This window comes from Octodon degus, unplaced genomic scaffold, assembly GCF_000260255.1.
Source record: "Octodon degus isolate 3935 unplaced genomic scaffold, OctDeg1.0 scaffold00163, whole genome shotgun sequence".
Taxonomy (NCBI): Eukaryota; Metazoa; Chordata; class Mammalia; order Rodentia; family Octodontidae; genus Octodon; species Octodon degus.
The window spans coordinates 4387430-4406360 of NW_004524739.1; the positions used below are offsets into that span (position 1 = coordinate 4387430).

Sequence of the window (18931 nt, forward strand, 5' to 3'; positions counted from 1 at the left end):
ACCACTAAAAACGCTCCATTAAACCAGAATGAGTTCAGAAAATCACAAAAGCTCCCGCTCTGAGAGGCAAGGGATGGAGATTCAGAGGGGCACCGCTCCCAAGGCTCAGGAGAAGACAGCTGTGGCCTCAGCGTGGTGGCAGACCCCAGCAGGGTGGGGCCAGGAACTAGGGAGCCCAGAACTCTCCCTGCACAGTCCCTGCAGTCCTGGGGCTGCTCTGTCCTGTCTGTGGGACAAAGCCTGCAGTGCACCAGGAAAAAGAGGGGATTCCGTGGGGCGCAGCAGTGGGGTAGGGGCCCCAGCAGCCCCGAGTGGGGGCTCTCATACACATCATCTCCTCACACACACTGACATCCTCTCTCCCAGGGGCCCCCAGACTCCAACAGGCACAGAATCTGAGAGCTGATAGAGCACAAGGGGGCGGGAGCTTCTTCCCCCCGCCCCCCCCGTGCACCCCTAAGGCAGTGCGTCTGCTTTCCTGCCCACTTTCCCTTCTGCCAGCTGTGGACATGCTATGTGAGCATTCCACGTCTGAACGAGTGTGTGAGTGAATGTGTGAACACAAGGGTCAGGTCTGTGCCTCTGCCCCCTCCCTCTGTCACCGTTTCCCTTCTGTGTCCCACAGTCCCTGATCCAAGGCCTGAGCTCCCACTGAGCGCTGCTGGGCAGTCATTTCCTCAGACACTCAGCCTCCCATTTTTTTAGAATAGGGACGGGACTGCACCAGCGCGTTCCGGATGAGCTCGATGGAAGGATGAGGTACAAACACATGAAGGAGATTATAACTGAAAAGACAGACACAAGCTAGTTCTGGTGCTGTCACTGTCATCATCACTGTCACCACCTCTGTTTCCATCCCTACAATGACCCGCTCATCCACCACCCCATCAACTCTTTCTCCTGCTCCCTCCCCAGTAACCACACTTCTTCCAGCCCCATTCAGTGCTTAAGTTAAATCACATTTAATTGGTTTTCATCAGGGACTAGAGAAATCAGTAAAGAGAGTCACAGCACTCAGAGTCAAGAAAGGGCCAGCTAAAAAAAACATAGGAATATATTAAACTTCTGGATGGACAAAAATGCGAACACAGTCTCTCTCCCAGTCATGCCTGTGCTCTCGCAGGCAGGTGGACACACGCTCTTCCTCTCACAGCCGAGCACTGCATACTCTTAGGACACGCGGACAGCGCCCTCCTGCTCCAGCCGCCCAGTGGCAAGGGCTGGGGAGGCTTCAAGCGGCTCCAGCACCTGACCCCTCTGCAGCCACCTTACTACACTAAACTTGGGCTCCGAGGATATATGCTGGACTCCGAGGCACGCTTGAGTGGGGCCAGGCAGCCTTAGACGATTCTGTTCTCCAGAATGGCCAGCCGCTTACTCACTGCTTCGAGTAAAGGCCGAGTTAAGGAGTGGCACCCCGCTTCCTGTTCCCTCTGGGCCCCTCTGCCAGGGCTTCCTCCCACCCCACCTCCACCCTGAGTCTTCCCCACTGCCAAAATTTACCCACTCTCTCTGCTCAGAATGGTGCTTTCTAAAATCTTGGCCGGTTACCATGAGCTCTGTGTACCCACCGAGCCCTGGGGTGCTGGGACACACAACAACTGGCTGAGCCCTGCAGGAAGCCACCTGATCTTGGCTGAGTCTGGGAGCTGCTCAGGGCCCAGGTCATCTCTAAAGGGGGCTGGTCATGGCGCCACTGTGAACCTGAGAAATGGGGAGCCCAGGGAGCACATGTTTCTCGAATATTTCCAGGATTCTGTGTGCGGCAAATCCCTAGAGCTTGGTCCTGCCCCAACTTCTCCCTGAACCAAGGGTGGTGCCTGCCTCTGGCAGAATCCAGGCCTTCCTCATAGTGTCACAGATGAAGAGGACCCAGCCCCACAGTGCCCAGGCCCCCTCCCTCCTCCTGCACCCCCAGCTCAGCCCCTGGAAAAGGATATGTTTCCTGGTCAGGGCCTGCAGCAGCCCCTCCACTCTGGCCTGGAACTTCACAATGGACTCACAGGCACACGGGTCTTCCTCTGTGGTAGACAAGAAGTGGGGAAAGAGCAGGAAGCTGCTGCTCATTGGCTGCAGCGATGAAGCCTGAATCACTTCCCAGGGCCAGCACTAGGAAGACCTAGGGGATGTGGAGCCCAGGCTGTCTGAGACGGCAACGCTCCAGAATGACAGAGGGATGACCCCGGACTTCCTCCTGGTTCCTCAGAGCCAGGACAAGGAACTACGGTGACAGCTCCTATGCTAAGTGCCTACTGTGAGTACTGTTCAGGGCCTCTGTGTCCCCTCAGTGACTCCCAGTGCCACCCCTGTGGGTTGGATGTCATTAGTCCCACTTCACAAGTGAAGAATCCAAGACTGAACAACTTCCTGTGTCTTTCATTGTCAAAGCCAAGATGCAAACCCAGCCATGCTGGCTCCAGGGCCCAGAAGGCTTTCCACCTGGACCAGCTGGCCAGGGCACTAGAGGGATGCAGGACATGGCAGGGTGCCATCCTGGTTCCCCAGTTATTAACAGTTGTGCCCCCCCCACATACCCTGGTTACCCCTGGTTATCTTGTCTAAAATAGGGACAATGATCTTCCTTCCAAGGAAGAAAAGCGATGAACAGCACTGAGACCAGCGCCATCTGTAAGCAGAGCATGTGATACGTGTTTGCTAGGAGCAGAAGTTCCCCGTCCAGCCACCTCCTGGTACTTCCAGCTTTCAATGCCAATCTATCCCTGCCCACCACCCACACCCAGTTCAGGGAGGGGTGCAACACACACACACACACACACACACACTCACTCTCTCTCTCTCTCTCTCTCTCTCTCTCTCTCTAAACCCCGCCTGCCCTCCCACTGGTGCCCCAGCCTCACTCACCCACACAGATTTTCTTCTGCAGCTTCTTGCCAATCTGGTTGATGGTCTTGAAGTCAGCTGAGTAGAAATAGTGCTCTGCCACAGGCTCAGAGGCAATTTCCCTCAGCTCGTCCTCCACGGCATTGCCCACACCCACAGCAAACATCTTAAACCCTGCCGGAGCCACAAGACAGGAAGGCAAACTACAGGGGCCCCTGAGCCTCCAGGGAACCACTCAGCAGACAATACCTCCTAGTGGCAGCTGCCGGAATTACAGGCACAACTCCTGGAACCATACTAACGAGGAAACCAACATTTACTGAGGTTCTACCATGTGTCAGACCCTGTACCAGGAGCCTCATTTCAAACTCATCTAGTGGCTTTTATTTTCCTTGTTTATTTTGTGATAAAACTGTAGGTCAGGGCTGTGCCCAAGCGGGTTTGCCTTCCAACAACTGGGGCATCCTTAGGACAAAATATTCAGCTGGAAAAGTTTCAAACCTCACCTAGGAAAGAATCATGAAGGTAAGCCACTCTCTCTTCTGGGGCCTCCGTTCTGTCACCCATATAAGAGAGATCTGGCTGACAAGTCCCTTTTCATTTAAATGTAGCTGGGCTTAGGGCACTAATCAGAAGGCACCCAGATAAACCATCGGTGCCCCTCACCATCGGTGGTGTCGAGGGTGCATGGGCAGGCAGCACCTACCAAGATCCTTGGCCTTTCTGGCTGCATCATTGATGTAGTCCTGGCTCCGGCCATCTGTGAAGACAATGCCCACCTTCTGGGCACCAGGCCTGGCACCACTGGACACTGTGAAGGAGTTGTCGATGAGATACTTGAGGGCAGCCCCAGTCATGGTGCCCTTCTCCATGTAGGACATGTTCCGCACAGCCGCCTTGATGTCCTTCTTGGTGTGGAAGCGGCCCAGTGGGAACTCCTGGCGCACGGAGCTGGAGTACTGTACCAGCCCCACCTGGGCCAGCCTGTCTGACACATCCAGGGTGTCCACGATCTGATTGATGAACTTCTTCACCAACTCAAAGTTCTCTGGCCGCACGCTCTTAGATCCATCGATGAGGAAGACCAGGTCAGTAGCTGAATTGCCGCTGCCACCGCTGCAGACTGGAGAGGCACAAAGCCATGGAGATGAAACTTAGGACAGAGGCAGCATCCTGGCCTTGGCTGGGCACCTGCCACACACACTGGGCTGGGGATCATCTGCTTGTATCCTGAGAACCCCCACTCTACAGCCAGGACTACCGGGAACAGCAGTGGAACAGCTGACAAATGACACAGGCCAGGGTGGGCACTGAGATTTAAGCTCAAGACTATGTTAGTCTTTCAGGTACACTAAGCCACCACCGAGTGTGACCGAGAGCAGGACACAAGTCAGGAGAGAGCCACATGCGGGCACCAAACTCTGGGAGGCACCGTATTCTTTAAAGAGTGCTCCCAGAGCCAAGTGCTGGGAGGCCTGGACGATTTCCTGAGGGCAGCCCCAGCCCCACTGCCTCCCGTCCCCTCCCCTCCCCAGGCTTGTGCCCCTCCAGCCCGCTAACCATTGCAGGTCTTGCCATCAGTGTTCAGGGTGAAGCCTTCATGGCAGGCACAGGTGTAGGAGCCCGGAGAGCTGAGGCACACCTGCTCACAGTCGTGGTCCCCCGTGGCACACAGGTCTGACACCACTGGGGGACAAGAGGTGGCCTCGGATCTCACATCTCCCTGCCTAACCATGGAGCCCGGGACTCCTCACACACTCAAGGGAACTGAGACCACACACACACACACCACATGAAGTCTCTGCCCACGGCAGGAATTCCTGCATCAGGACCAAACTCCCTGAAGAAGGTGAGAATGCCCAGGATCAAAACAAAAGCCCTCAAAAAGGGTAAAGGCCACAAATAAAAGTCTCTTGATCTATTCCGTTCACTGCTATTCCGTCCACCAAGCACACAGCATTGAACACAGCACGTAGACCTGCATCAATGAAAATGTGTTCACCTCCAGGCATTGAGCATTACAGCTTCGTCTTATTCACCGTCCCTGCTCTGAGACCCATTTCACAGATGGGAGGATCCTACTCTGGCCCAGCCCACTTAAGCCCCGCCCCACCGGGCCCCACCCTCCCCACGAACCGCAGAAGGCCTCCTGGAATTTCTTGGACAGTTTCTCGATGACACTGTAGCTCTCCACGTAGTCCACGTGCTCATCCTGCGGCTCGCTGGCCATCTGTCGCAGCGTGGCCTTGTCCACGCGGCCCACTCCAATGGCGAATAGCTCGATGCCACTGGCCCGGGCCCGCGCAGACACTTCGCGCACGCTGTCCTGGGGTCTCCCGTCCGTCACCACGATGACCACCTGCAAACGTGGGACCCTATAAGGAACAGCCCTCTCCTCCCCGCGTGGATCCAGCGAGATGCCCACTAGGCTTGACCGAGAAGGAGCTGGAACTGCCAGGCCAAGGTCACACAGGGCTTGACCCCAGGGAAGAAACTGGCTCGAATGAGACCATCCACTTGGGCTCCAATCGTCTGTTCCTAAGCAGACAGACAGACCTAAGGTCACAGGAAGCCTATGCCTCACCGTCAACCCCGGGCTCTTCGTGGATCTGCTTCCTCTTAGGTAACGCTTCCCCTGAGGCTGGGAGGTGCAGGGATCCAGAGCTACTGAGATCCAAACGGGATCTCAGCGCCCCGGGCTCTGGAGCTCAGCATGGATAGAGTGGCCCCCAGTTACTTCTTGACCCAGCCAAACAACGGCTCCAACGCCGTGCATTCTGAAATACAGCCACCAGATGGCAGCCGAGGACAACGAACGGGGCGGCTTCCTCTAGGCTGGCGGGGTCTGCCTCTGCCCTAGGAGGAAATGCCAACCCCCAAGCGCTCCTCCTGGACCCAACCCAGGGAGAGAAAATGGGCCTCTTTCCTTCGCCACTCCCCAAGATGTGACATCCCTCCCAGAGAGGGCAAGTGTTTGTCTGCTCACACCGTCCTCTGACCTGGCCAGGGTCCACATGACTCCCCATCCTGGGCTGCTGCCCCCACCCGACCCCTTTGCTGCCCTGCCGTGAGTCCCTGCTTGAGCCCTGGCCTGGCTCTCTGTGGTAGAGCATCTTGGTTACGACCGGCTGGTTCAGAAACATACCACCTTCCAGAGCCTGTTTTTCCATCTGTGAAAGGGATCTGTGGTTGGTCAAGGGAGACACTTCCTCGTGAGGAGCCCCAGGAAGGGGCAACTGTTCACTTCAGTACTGTTAGCCGAGGCCTCTGGAGAGGGATTGCCCGAAGGTCCTCCCTGCCAAACACCGAGGCTTCTGACACAATACACCTAGCTGTGACTGCCCATGCCACATGATGCCAAGCTCCCCAGAGGCCCCTACCCCTTCAAGCTGCACCCCAGCCATGGGACTTTCTTTGTACCTCAGATGTGTGCACAGGGAAAGGCTCCATGCTACTGGACAGGGGCCTGTACAGAGAGGCTGAACCCCTCTCTGGGGCAGGTTCCCGAAGCCTCTGCATCCCCTGCTGAAGGAGCACCGTCCTTCCTTGCCCGCCCGACAACTAGGTAACCCTGGAGATGTGCAAGCTGCAGGGATCACCACGTGGCATCACCATCATGGCCATCACATCCTCTAGGCCACAACTGTCGGTCTGGGCCCCAGCATGTCTTGTGGGAATCCCAGGTGGCCCCACCACAGAAGACATGCAGGTTGGCTGCTGAATCTTCTCCTTGGTGGACAGTGATGGCGGGGTTTGCATGCCGTGCTGTTTGAGCACTTCTACCACTAAGCAACTGGGCAAGTTGCTTCAGCTCACTGTGCCTTGATTTCCCCATCTGTGGAACTGGGATTCCCCCCTCCGAGCAGTACTGCCACCATCTGCTGCGTACTAGAGATGGTGGACAGAGAAAGATAAAAAGGAAGCCCCTGGCCTGGGGCTCTGCGCAGGTGAAGGGTGGCTGCTGCTATGGGGAGGTGCAGGTGGCCGTGGGAAGGGTTCTGGGCACCTTGCAGGCCCTGCACTGAGCCTGACATAGTGTCTGTGTGGCTGCAGAGCCAGAGGGCTCTTGAAGCCTCGGGGGTGGGGCAGCAATGGGCACCACTAGGTTTTCCTGAGCCCCATGCTCAGTGGATTACATTAATGTGGACTGATGCACTTGGGCCTGCTGGGTGTCACGCTTGCGCTGAGCACATGATGCCAATGCCTTTGGCCCTCAGATCAGAACTCTGGCCAGGCGATCCACAGATGAGGAAACTGAGGCACCACGGACAGAAGTAACACACTTAGGGGTGGCGGGGAGGAGTGGCTTGAACCCGGATGGAGGGAGGGCAAGGCTGCACTTTCCCCTTACATAAGCACCTGCCTGGCCTGCTCCACCTCTCAGCCCTGGGACTCACCACAGAGCAGAAGGAAAACGGCCACAAGATCTCCCGGTGGTTAGCGCCAGTCCTCAAGGACAAGGCGGGCTCAAACCAGCTCTGTCACTCCCAGACTTTTGCCTGCCGAGCTCCCTCTGGGCCCTCATTTCCCCTGGCTCTGGAGTGGCCTGCTCTCAGATGTGAGCCAAACGGGAAACACAGCTAAAGGCCCTGCATGGGGCTGGCGCACCCACCTTGCTGATGTCAGGAGACCTGGTGCGACCGCCCTCGGCATCGCTGAGGGCCCTGGTGATGGCGAACTGGAGGGCCAGGCCGGTCATGGTGCCCGTGGACAGCGGCTGGATGCGGTGCACTGCCTGCAGCAGCGCCGCCTTGGAGCCGTGGGCGTGCAGAGGGAATTCCTGCTTCACCGAGCTGGCGTAGTTGACCACGCCCACCCGGGTAGCGTTGGGCCCCACGTCCAGCGACTCAATGACCTGTGACAGGAACATCTTCACCTTCTCAAACTCCACGGGCCGCACGCTGCGCGAGCTGTCCACAACAAACACCAGGTCCCTGGGCCGTGTCCTACAGAAGTGCCCTGGGAGGGGGGAGGGGAAAAAAGCAAACAGTGGGGGCTGAGGCCCAAGGTCAGGGCCTCTGAGTGCTCAGGGTGGGGCCTGTGGGTCGCTGCCTAGACACCCAGAGGCTTGTAAAGGCCACCGCTTGCCCGTGGGAAGAGAGTCTCAGCCAACCTTGGGCACCTCGCTCCCTGCCTGAGCCTCAGTTTCCTCTTCTGTGCAGTGGGCTGCCAGCCCTTCTCTTACAGGAGCCTTTGAGGATGAGCAGGAAGGCACAGAGGAGGCCAGCACGTGATTACAGGGCCAGCCTTCAAAACACTTCATGTTTCAGCCCAGCTCTGCTTCCAGAAAGCAAGGTGGCTGTTGGCTTAAGTGGGCAGGTGGGCAGGGAGGGTAGTGAGCACAGCCACAGGGCCTCTGCAATGCCCATCAACATGGGTATCAAGGTGAATCCACAGAGTAGAGGCAGATCCCCAGGGCCTGGTGGAACCAGCTGGCTCAGGTCTCCCAGGCAGAGCCAGGAGCAGGAATCCCAGTGGCAACCCTGACAGCCTGACCAGCTGTGCCCCAAGCCTCTCCCCAAGGTGCAGTGTCCCTGCAGCCCATGGAGCCTGCACCACATGCCAGGAGGGACACGGAGGTACAGGCAGGGCTGAGGGGTGAGGGGACCCTTGTCTGCCGGGTCTGCACTCAATGAAGACCGAGAACAGCCAGGTGCAGTGTTGCGCACCTGGAATCCCAGCACTCTGGAGGCTGAGGCAGAATTGGAAGTTCAGCCCAGCGCAGACAATTTAGCAGGACCTTGTCTCAAAATGAGAAATTAAAGCAAAGCTCCAGAGCAAAGTCTGTGGGTTCAATTCCCAGTATCAAAAGAAGTAAAGTGGCATGAGGAGGCTGGGGACACAGCTCAGTGGCGCAGTGTCTGCCTGCCATCCACACAGCCCTGGGCTCAAGCCCCAGGACCACAAAAGGAGAAAAGAGAAGAAAGGTATCACAAGCACCGGAGCTCAGCTGGAGCTGTAGACCCAGCAGCCCTGGAAGTCTGAGTCCTCCTGCATGTGTCCCCAGTCAGCCTGCCCTGGTTGTGGTCAGCGTCTCCACCTCTGTAGCTCCCACGGCCCCTCGTGCTCCCTGCCCCCATCCTTGATCCTAGGAGCCTCTGCCCATCTCCAGCTGTCACTGGGAGCTCTCGCCCAGTGTCCCCACATCGCGCAGCCCCCTCACCTCTGGACTGGGGGACAAGGCCAAGGCCAAGTGGGGACTGGAACAGCAGCAGCAGGGCGCAGAGACCCAGGCTGGTGCCAGGGGTGACCCTCATGGTGGAGGCAGCGCGGACAGTAGCCAGCACAGTGCAGGGGGCCCGTGGACCCAGTCTTATCAGCCTCACCCACCAGGCGGGCCCCCTGACAGCCCAGGGGCGGGGCCAGGCTGAATGGAGGTGTGTGTGTGCCTGGAAGGGAGGGATGGAGCACCCGCCCTGGCCGGGAGAGGCCCCTCCAGCCACAAGGGCTCCTTTGCCTGCAGAAGCAACCAGAGCTGCAGCTGGCATTCAGGAACTCTCAGGTGGGCGGGGGCGGCCAAGCCCGTGCGTGTGTGCCGACTTGGAGCTGCCCGCCAGCGACACGTGAGGGCAGAGCCTCACTCCAGCCTGTCCAACACCTTCCTCTCACACCCGTCCTTCCCGACCCACAAGTCCAGTCCCAAATCTTCATGCACAAGCTTTCCCGCCTGCAGCCTGGTGTCCCTGCCCATCCTCTCCAGCTGCCCCCAACTGTCCTCCAAGGCCACTGGGTCTTGCATGTGCACTGTCACCTGTCCAGAACAGGTTTCCTCCTGCTGATTCTTCCCAGCACAACCCTTCAAGGTCTTGACTGCGGCCAGCACAGGTCAGGAATGTGGTGCGGGGCAGATTGGGCACTGGATCTCCTGGGTTGGCTAAACATGACCTGTGAGACCACAGACAAGCTACTTCACCTCTCTGGACCCAGAGGGCCCTCTATAAGTGACAGAGGACACCAGTGCCTACCTCTCGAGTGTAGAGGAGTTGTATCCCTATCTCAGTCAGTCCTCTCCACAGCACAGGAGCCACGCTGTCACTCCCTGCACTCACAGGAGAGGAGCTGAAGAACAGAGATCTGCTGTGACCTGCCTGGAGTCACACAGCTAAGAAGTGTCACTGCAGGGAAGGGGCCCTGGGCCTGGCTCTCAGCCCCACGGCTGGCTCTTCTGTGCCCACCTCTCCCCTCAGCCCCTGGCAATGCTCCTCTACCTGTCCCATGAGCTGGAAGCCTGTGCCGAGTTCATTTCTGCATTCGACACAGAGAAGGCCAGGATCAAGGCTTGGGCATGGTGGACGTGGGCTGGTGACCTCCAGGGACATATGGGCATTAGATGTAATGCCCATGGTGACATAGGGAGCACAGCTGCCTGTTCTATTCACATGTGGGGTCTGGGAAGTGGCAAGGATGAGAAAAGGTCATGGGGGAGCCCGTGATTGGGTGCTGGTGGCTTCATAAGGAGACAGCAGCGGTGCTTACCTGCAACACCAGAACTCGCAAGGCTGAGACAGGAGGATCGATGCAAGTTTGAGACCAGCCTGGGCTACAAAGTGAGCTCCAGGCCAGCCTGAACTACATAGCCAGACCCTGTCTAAAAAAGACAAAGAAAAAAAAAATTCCAAAAGCAAATAAAATTCAATGCTCAATGCCTGTAATCCCAGCAGAGGATCACAAATTCTAGCCCAGTCTGAGCAATTTAGTGAGACACTGTCTCAAAACAGGAAACAAAAAAGGTTTTGGGATATCACTCAGGCACTGAGTTCAATCACCAATATGACCAAAAATAAAAGAAATGGAAGGTGAGTATGGTGGGCACACACCTGTAATCCAGCACTTGGGAGGCTGAGACAGGAGGATCACAGTGAGTTCAAGGCCAGCCTGGGCTACAAAGTAAGCTCAAGACCAGCCTGAACTGCATATCAAGACACAGTCCAAGAAAAAAAAAAAAAAAAGACAAAGAAAAAAAAGCAACTTAGATCCAGCCAGCTGTTCTCAGAGTTTCCAGCAATAAGAATAACAATCTTTATATATAACAAAGTCACTCACTTGGTCTCTTTTATTCTCCTAACAAACCTGGGAGGCCAGCAGATTCAGTGGAGTGTATTAGCCCAATTGTCAGACGGGAAAACTGAGGCCCAGATACATTCACTGACTAGCCTGAGGTTACCAAGCCAGGTTAGGAGCAATCAAGCCTCAAGCATAGGCCTCCATCCCTGCATGTCCACGTCAGTGAAAAGGCATTATGGAGCCTTTCTTCGGCCTCCTCCTTTTAATTTTCCCTTGCTCCCGTTCACTGCTCCCCTAAATCTGAAGCCCCTTCCCTCCACAACCTTGGCAATCTCTTTCCCTTCTCTGCATACACCGTGGGGTCACCTTTCCCCACATTGGGCTATAAATGTTTCCCCTTCCTCCCTGGGGGACTTTCCCATCTGTCACCACTATACTCCTGGGGATCTGCAGAGCAAATGAAGAAATGAATGAGAAGGAGAAGCGAGGGACAAGTGGGTCCCAGGCTCCGGTCCACCACTGAGGGTCAGCCAGGGGCCAGCGCTGGTCATCCCACCTGGCTGAGGGGGACGAGAGGAACGTGAGCGGGTCCGGCGGTCGGCGGCGCCTCCCCAAGGATGGGGTACAAAGCGCTGCTGGCCGGCAGGCAGCTGGGCACATGAAGTCGCTCTTTCAGCGGCGTGTGAATGGTGAGTTTGTGGCCACGGCCGGGAACACAGCTGCCTTCTCTCCCGGGCCGCAGGTCGGCTTCCAGGACCGGCCCAGCTTCCAGGGCGAAGTCGGCCGCCGGCGCATTCCGCAGTGAGGCCACAATGGGGCTGGAAGTTCCGCATATACATTCGGGAGAGAAAATAAATATTTGTATGTTTAAAAATGTAAAATATTTTCCTTCAGGACTCAAATTTGGGAACAGTGCATCCGATATTAGCCAGAAGGGAGCGTGCACGCTCAGAGGGGGCCTCTTTCAGGCTGCTAGGGCTTTAGTGTCTGTCCAAGCGACAGTGTTCACAATGGCCTGAGGGGCCCCGGGGCGGGAGGGGGGGGCTCTGTGGAAGCACACAGGAACCCCGCTCCAGGGCCCCCAGCCTCACTCTCCTCCAGATCCGACCTGGCCCACCCGGCTCCCCTAGGACGGGACTCACAGGCCCTTGCGTCGTGTGCTGCACCGGAGGGCCCCTTGCTGCTCGGCACAGTCCTGCAGCACTCATGTAATAGTAGTTGCTTAATTAATGGTAAAGATCTTCTATTAATTCTGGGACAGCCCACTTTCAAAAAACTTCTCCTAGTCAGTGACTATGAAATGCCCTGTTGGAGGTATAGTTCATGTGTTTATTCCAAATGCACGCTCAAATAAATTCCAACAAATTAAATTTAGGTTCTGCACAGAGCAAGAAAATTCTTCTCGCATCTGTGGCAGTGCACACACGCGATAAGGGGGCATCCTGAGAGGAGGGAGGATTTCACAGCTGGACAGCTGCATTGATTCCGGCCTCCGTCACCTGCCAGCAACAGGGATCCCTGGACAGTGAACCCCTGAGTTATGAGCAACCTGACATATGAACATCTTGGTTCTGACCAGAATTTTAGGTTTAACTTACAATCAGAGTCCTGAATTCTGACCCAGATGCCAGCTGCTTGTGCTTCCAGACTGTCTCAGATACAGATTTGACCTTTAAAGAGTTCTGAAAGGAACATTCCCACATCCTTTCCTGTATGGGGTAAGTTGAAAAATCCTGGGCGCATGTCTCTCTAAGGATGCAGAGATCTGCCTGCATACGGGAGAGACTTCAAAGGCTGCGTGGAGGAGCCTGCGCTTCCCATTGACAACTCGAGTTGCAACCGGCCCTCGGGAGCACTTTGAGCTCCTAAGTCAGGGTCCTCTGTGTCTCCCTCCCTTCTCGGCTTGTCCGCTTCAAGTCTGTGACAATGTCCCCACACTGATGTCACGGCAGCTTGTGAGAAGAAATGCAAATGCTGTGTGGATGTGTGCTGTTCTTTCCAGGCTTTCGTGTATCAGTCAGCAGAGGAGATATAGCAGTAACAAACATGCCCCTGAGACCTGGTGACTTTGCCTAGGCTGCATTTCTCTCCCGTAGTGAAGTGCAACAGCCCACAGGTGCCTCCCTGCATGAGCTCTCCTGTACAGGCTCTACTGGCTGTCCCACATCCGCGTGTCTGCCCATGTATCTGCCCACGTGGCTAAGAGAAGTGTCTCTCCCAGCTCTCAGACAAGAACCGCACATGGTCTGGCTCCTGGAAGCCCAGAGGTGGGCTGTGGGCACTCAGTAAGCGCTGACAGCCTCTGCTGCCCTCCCTGTATCAGCTCCATATCAGACTTTGGGCTTGGGCTGGGCACAGTGGAACAGATCTGAAGTCCTAGCTGCTTGGGAGGCTGAAGCATGAGTTTGAGGCCAGTCTGAGCAACATAGCAAGACCTGTCTCCCCAAAATTCAGATTTAGTGGGACGTCTAAAGCTTTTCCTGGTGTCCTGGCCACTTTTCCAGGCCACTGCTGGCCTCCCATCCCTTCCATCCTCCCCACTGCTCCCCATCCATCCCCCTCTTCTCTGCCCCAAGATGAGTCACTCTTTCCTCTGTCTCCACCGGTACATTTTTTCCCCTTAATTGGAGCCAGTTCCCTAGCAGATCTCATGCACTGGGTGACTTTTGCCCTGCAGACGAGGAGGGGAGCACAGGTGAGCTGCATGGGTTTGGCCCTAGGATCCTCAACTCAGACTGCAGGTTGCTGCCCGCCCCACCCAGTGGCCCTGCAGCCCACCTCCGAGGGCAGGCCACCCGCACCAGGGAGTTCACGAGGACACACAGTGAGAAGGGTGCTGGGAGTGAGCCCCAACCATGGCTAGGAGCTGGGAACAAATACCCATCCCCACCTCCACCCCAAGACACTCTGGGGTGTGTTCTTGGGACTTCCCTGAGAAGGCTCCAGGAGGGGGAGGCTGCTGTCACCACAGAGGTGACTGTTTATAAACGCACCATCTATGTTCAGTGGTCCCTTCCCTGCCTCCCTTTCTCCGCTCTCACTGTTTCCAGGAGTTCCCTGCAGCCACATGCTTTTCCAGGGCTACTGAAAAGGTGGCTCCACCTCCTGAGTCCACCGCAGGCCTTCTATTGGGGCCTCTGGGAAGAGAGGGAGAACAGGACCCGAGGCTGGGGCAGAATCCTCACTGCTGTACCTGCATGTTACTGAGTATATTGCCATTTGTTTGTCAGACTGTTAAAATCTGGTTGCAGTTTTACAGAAGAAAGACACAGACTCCCGGGCTGCCCCACAGACCTGGCCACTCTGTATTCCTAAGCATCAGGCTCTGCGGGCAGCCTGGGTGGGGAGGCAGCCCTGCTCTGAGTTCACTTCCCCTGCTTAGCTCCATTCAGCCCTGAGCTAAGCAGGGCCCCAGGGTGCCAGGACCAGTGACCTAGTGGTCACGGTCCCACCCCAAGGAGTCAGTTTTTCCTTAATGAAAAACACCTGCTTTTTATGGCCCCGCTGTACCCTGGTTCTTCCTCCCAGCACCATTTCAACTCCTGAAACTTAAAACTCTGAGCTCTGAATTTGACACAGTCCTCCAGCTAGAAGAGTGGATCTTTTCTTCCCCCATTTCCAAACCCCCACTCTTTCCCCTTAGCCTCAAATCAGAGCTTCGGGCCACATAAAGAGAGGATTCGGCCAGCTCCCCTCGCCCCCTGCTTCCTCTTTGGCAGGCAGCCTCAGATGTCCAGATTGCTCCTGCTGCATCTCAGGGCTTAAAGAGGGAAAAGTAAAACCTCTGGGCATCCGTGCTCTGTCGCTTTGTAAGACGGGACCACTAACTCAGTGTCTCAAAACAGCAGCACCAATTCTTGGCATGGCGATGCAAGCCTGTAATCCCAGCACTGGGAGGCGGGGGGGGGGGGGCTGAGACAGAAGAATCACTATGAGTCCGAGTGAGACCCTGTACCAAATACTTTTTAAAAAAGCAGCACCAGAGCCTCCCCTTGGTCTCTCCACCGTAAGGAGGAGCATAACTAAGCCAGATGCTGCTTAGTGTCCCCCTAAAGCTGAGCCCAAGACACCAGCCCACCCCTGGCCGTGTTCCTTCCTGGGGCTGGGGTGCTCTTTCAGGCTCTGCTGGTGGCTGGCAGAATGCAAGTCCAGGAGGTTGTACGAAGAGCCCCGTCCCCGTCCCTCCTGTTCTTTTGTTGAGGGCCACTCAAGAGATGAAGGTTTCTTGCAAGGTGACCACTGACGCCCCTCTCATACTTAGAGCTCCCTTCAGGAAGAGCACCATCCCTTCAGGATGGGAAAGCCTGGGCTGATGCTAAGCAACACATCCAAAACACAGCTGGGCGGTTACTCCTGCAGAGCAACCTGGGCCCTGGGAGGACAACCCCAGGCCCCTTCAATGCGCCATCTCAGCAAGGCAGGGGAAGCCACTGTGGGTCCTGGAGACTGCAGGCCACTGCAGATTCTTTTTTTTTTTTTTTTTTTAGCTGTGCTGGGGATTGAACCCCGGGCCTGGAGCTTGCTAAGCAAGCAGTGTACCCCTGAGAAATGCTATAATATCAAAGCTGTTCCACTCCCAGACTCTGTAAGGATATCCGCCCGGGACAGCTCCCAGCTTCTCCCTTGTATCTTCTGAGATGGCAGAGGACCAGGATGCCCACAGCCATCTGCCACTCCCCCATCCCTGCCATCATCCCACCAGGCCTGTCAGGTACCCCGTTTCTCCCAGAGCACCCCACAGGAACTCAGCTGCACCCAAGGATAAGGTTCTGGCCAGGTCCAGGCTGAACATAGTAATGGTGTCCAGTTCATGAGCTACTAGAGGTGAGACACATCCCCCTGTGATTCAAGGTCAGGCTACAGGCCTGCCTTGAGCACCCCACGCCCACCCGAGCCCAGCACTCAGGCAGAGGAAGCTGACTGAGTGCCCACTTGAGTCATCTGGGTCACTGGGGTGGCAGCAAACTGGCAGCCTACATGGGCTCTATTTCCAGCTGTGCTTCCCTGGCTGGCACTGAAAGCCCTCTGCCCGTCAGGTAGCTCTTGGTGTCTAATTAAGGCGACCCCCTCTTGGGTCCTAAGACAGACTGGAATGTGAGCACAGGATCGAGCAGCCCAGCCAGCCAGTGGTAAGTGGGAGCCATGGCCACCGACCCCATGGGGCTGTGTCGTCCACCCACAGCCAAGGCTCTGCCCTCCCCAGAGAGTCAACATCAGCATAGGATAGGTCTTCCCTGCTTCCTTTAGTCTGCTTTTCTTGACATTAAAGTGATTCCACCGCAACTTAGAGAGATCACTGGTTGCTAGTTGGACCTGAATCCAGCCTCTGTGGGAGTCAGACTACCTCGCTCCAATCACAGTTCAAGGATCCCCAGCAAGAGTGGCCTCCCGCACCCCACCTAGGCATCCGGTGCTGTGAGCTGCTCATCCTGACCCTGCCGCGTGGAGCACAGCGTGTGCGGTAGGAAGCTCTGACTGTAGATAGTTCAGGGCACCTTGTAGCACATCCGGGTGTCTCAGGCCCTACGCACACCCGGCAAGCTGAGGCCCAAAGCTACAGGGACCATGGGGCCGTGCACTGTCCCCCTGAGGAGAACTGGTCAGTGGTTCACAACCCTGAGAGCCTGGGTGACCCACACCCACACATCCACTTCTCCCCCTCACTGCACTGCACTCCCCGAGCCCCTCTAACCCTGCACCCCCAGGTTGCACAAACCCAGCCTCCCAACCTCAGCCCACCTTCTTTCATCCGTCTGTGTCCACAGTTGCCTTGTGTTCTTCCCGCTGACCTCACCACAGCTTCTTCCTCCTTGTTTCTGTGCCCGAGTTCAAGCCCCAAGCCAGCTCAACTGGCCCGTTTCCCAGCAGCCTCTGCCTGGGCCACAGGACACCTCATCCTCAGCAGAGGGCACACACAGCCCTGAGAGCAGTCACTCCTCCATCCCCAAGGGGTTTGGGAAGCAGCCTCCTCTGGCCTCGGCACTCAGCAGTGGCTCTGATTATCAACACGGTGAACACTAGGGTGGGAATTCACACTGCCCTTCTATCCACCATCCCTCAGGGGCCCGAGCTTGCAGGGCCACATCACATACTCAAGGCTTGTGCCTAAGACCCTGCAGGGTCTGCACCCAGCTCCCAGCTTCTCACTTCCCTAAGTGTTTCTTCAGGTCCGGACCCATGGGCCTAACACCAGATGCCTTTACCTGGGCATTTTAGCGAGTGCTATTCAAGGCTTGTAAAGGTGGGTTGCTCCAAATTCCCTTGCAAAGCATTCCCATTTCCCAAACTTTCTAGCAGTTGGCAGCACAATGTGACCAGCCTGGACCAGTGAAAGGCAAAGGAGTTGCAGTGTGAAAGAACACTGCTTTTAGGAAGGTGTTTGTCTTCCTGCTTGAAAACTGATATGTTAGCAGGATCAGCAACAGCTATCTGAAGAGTATGAGGGAAAGATACAGAGCAATTAAGAGATGTCAGCTCTAACATCCTTAAGCTGATAAAATTACTCCAGTAACTACCTGTATCTAGATTTCTTACAATACATGAAAAAATACTCTAAATGGTCCAGGCCACCAAACTGTGGCTAAGCATCCATGTGTTTTTCTTTGTTTGTTTTTTGCAGTACCGGGGATTGAACTCAGGATCCTGTGCTTGCCAGGCAAGCATTTATTCTACTGAGCTATCTCCCCAGACCCCAGCATCCACATGTTTAATCGTTTGCTTCTCAAGAAACCTTGAAGTGGAGGATTCTTACTATCCGATTTTATAGATGAGATAACTGAGGTTGAGGGCATGACCTGTTGTCGGGTGCAGCGCTTGGATCCAGGTACTCCAGGGTCCCTCAACATCCAACCCCGTTCTGTCCATCCCAAGCCCTCCCAGGCCTCCATCCCTATATAGAGGACATCCTTGCCCTTCCTCCACCTGGCTAGCTAACATCTAACTCTCCAGTTGTCTCCCAGAAGCCTGTCCTGACCCCGCTCCCTCCCATTCCCAGCACCCATCGTGCTGGGTTGCAATTGCTTCTGTCCCTTGTCACTTGCACCTGTGAGAGCGGCGGTCATCTCTGCTCCCAGCATGGCGGGCCAGAGGCAGAAGTGCTCGCTGCCCAGCAGCCAGCCTGGTGTGAAGGCCTAGCCAAGCAGGCAGGGCCTCCCAGGCATAGCAGGAGCCTGCAACAGAATCAGGGGCCCCACAGCCCCCGAGGTCCTTCTGGTCCAAGCTCTTAGTGTTTCGCAGCCAGTTCCAACGTCCTGTTCCCTCAGAGGTTCCACGTTGCCCTGTGCCCCACAGCCAGAAGGGGGAGTGTGACTTTAGGCAGCACCTTCCCTTCCCGGGGCTCCAAAGCAGACTATAGCATAACACCTGCCTACAAGGCCTTGGAGACTCAGGGAGGTGACTCAGGGAGGCTGTTCCTGTCCCTGTCACAGCTCTCAGTTCCACTACTCCTACAGCCTGGGCTCATTCCTTAGCTCCCTTTCCCTGGCCCACCCACTCCACAGGCCCCCTCCCCTGGCCCAGCAACTTCCGGGCATCCTGCTCCATCAGGCCTCTCAGAGGCTCCTGTCAAAGGCCCCTGTGTGCACCTCAATCCAGCCTCCGAGGCTGCCCGGCAATCGCTGAGCTTGGCTTGGCCGGCCACACAGACTTCCCCGAGCCCAGCTATTTCCTGTCCCTTGGCCACCCCATCCCAGCTGCCTGGCTCCTCTCTGGGCACAATCCCGCCACACAGTTCTGACTGCTCCCTGGCTCCAGGCCAGGGCTGGGGTGTGGGTAAACAGTGCTGGGAAGGACAGGACAGTACATCAGCCACCTCCGGGTCCCCCGGTCCTCAGGACACACAGCCATGGACCTTGGTCGCTCTTTCTATAGATCTTTATGAGTGTGTATGGCTGAGACTCCAGACCTCTCAACAAAAGAGGTGCTGAGTCTAAACCTGACTGCTATGTGACCTCAGAAAGGTCACTGGATGTCTCTGGGTCTCTCCCTTCCCTCACGAGTGAACAGGAGCTTGGTTCCCATCTCTGTTTGACTCATTCTTCATCTACTGCTTGGCAATCTGATCAGGAGCAGATAAAATCTATGAAGA

General features: G+C 56.2%; 1 protein-coding gene across 1 annotated transcript; it reads right to left on the reverse strand.

Annotated features, from left to right (window-relative positions):
• Positions 1-970: 970 nt before the first annotated feature.
• Matn1 (matrilin 1, cartilage matrix protein) lies at positions 971-9125 on the reverse strand. Its single transcript, XM_004642912.2, has 8 exons — positions 9005-9125; positions 7454-7800; positions 4978-5200; positions 4402-4527; positions 3548-3964; positions 2863-3015; positions 1941-2021; positions 971-1390 (listed from the first exon to the last, which is right to left on the reverse strand). Exons 1-8 carry the CDS (start codon positions 9096-9098, stop codon positions 1341-1343), a joined length of 1491 nt encoding a protein of 496 aa, XP_004642969.1. The 5' UTR covers positions 9099-9125; the 3' UTR covers positions 971-1340.
• Positions 9126-18931: the final 9806 nt, after the last annotated feature.

Coding starts and splice junctions, on each gene's coding strand:
- Matn1 (XM_004642912.2), bottom strand. CDS start 9,098: ATGAGGGTCACCCCTGGCACCAGCCTGGGTCTCTGCGCCCTGCTGCTG. Junction 7,801..9,004: donor CCTTGTCCCCCAGTCCAGAG/GTGAGGGGGCTG, acceptor CCCCCCTCCCAG/GGCACTTCTGTAGGACACGG. Junction 4,528..4,977: donor ATTCCAGGAGGCCTTCTGCG/GTTCGTGGGGAG, acceptor CTTGTCCCCCAG/TGGTGTCAGACCTGTGTGCC.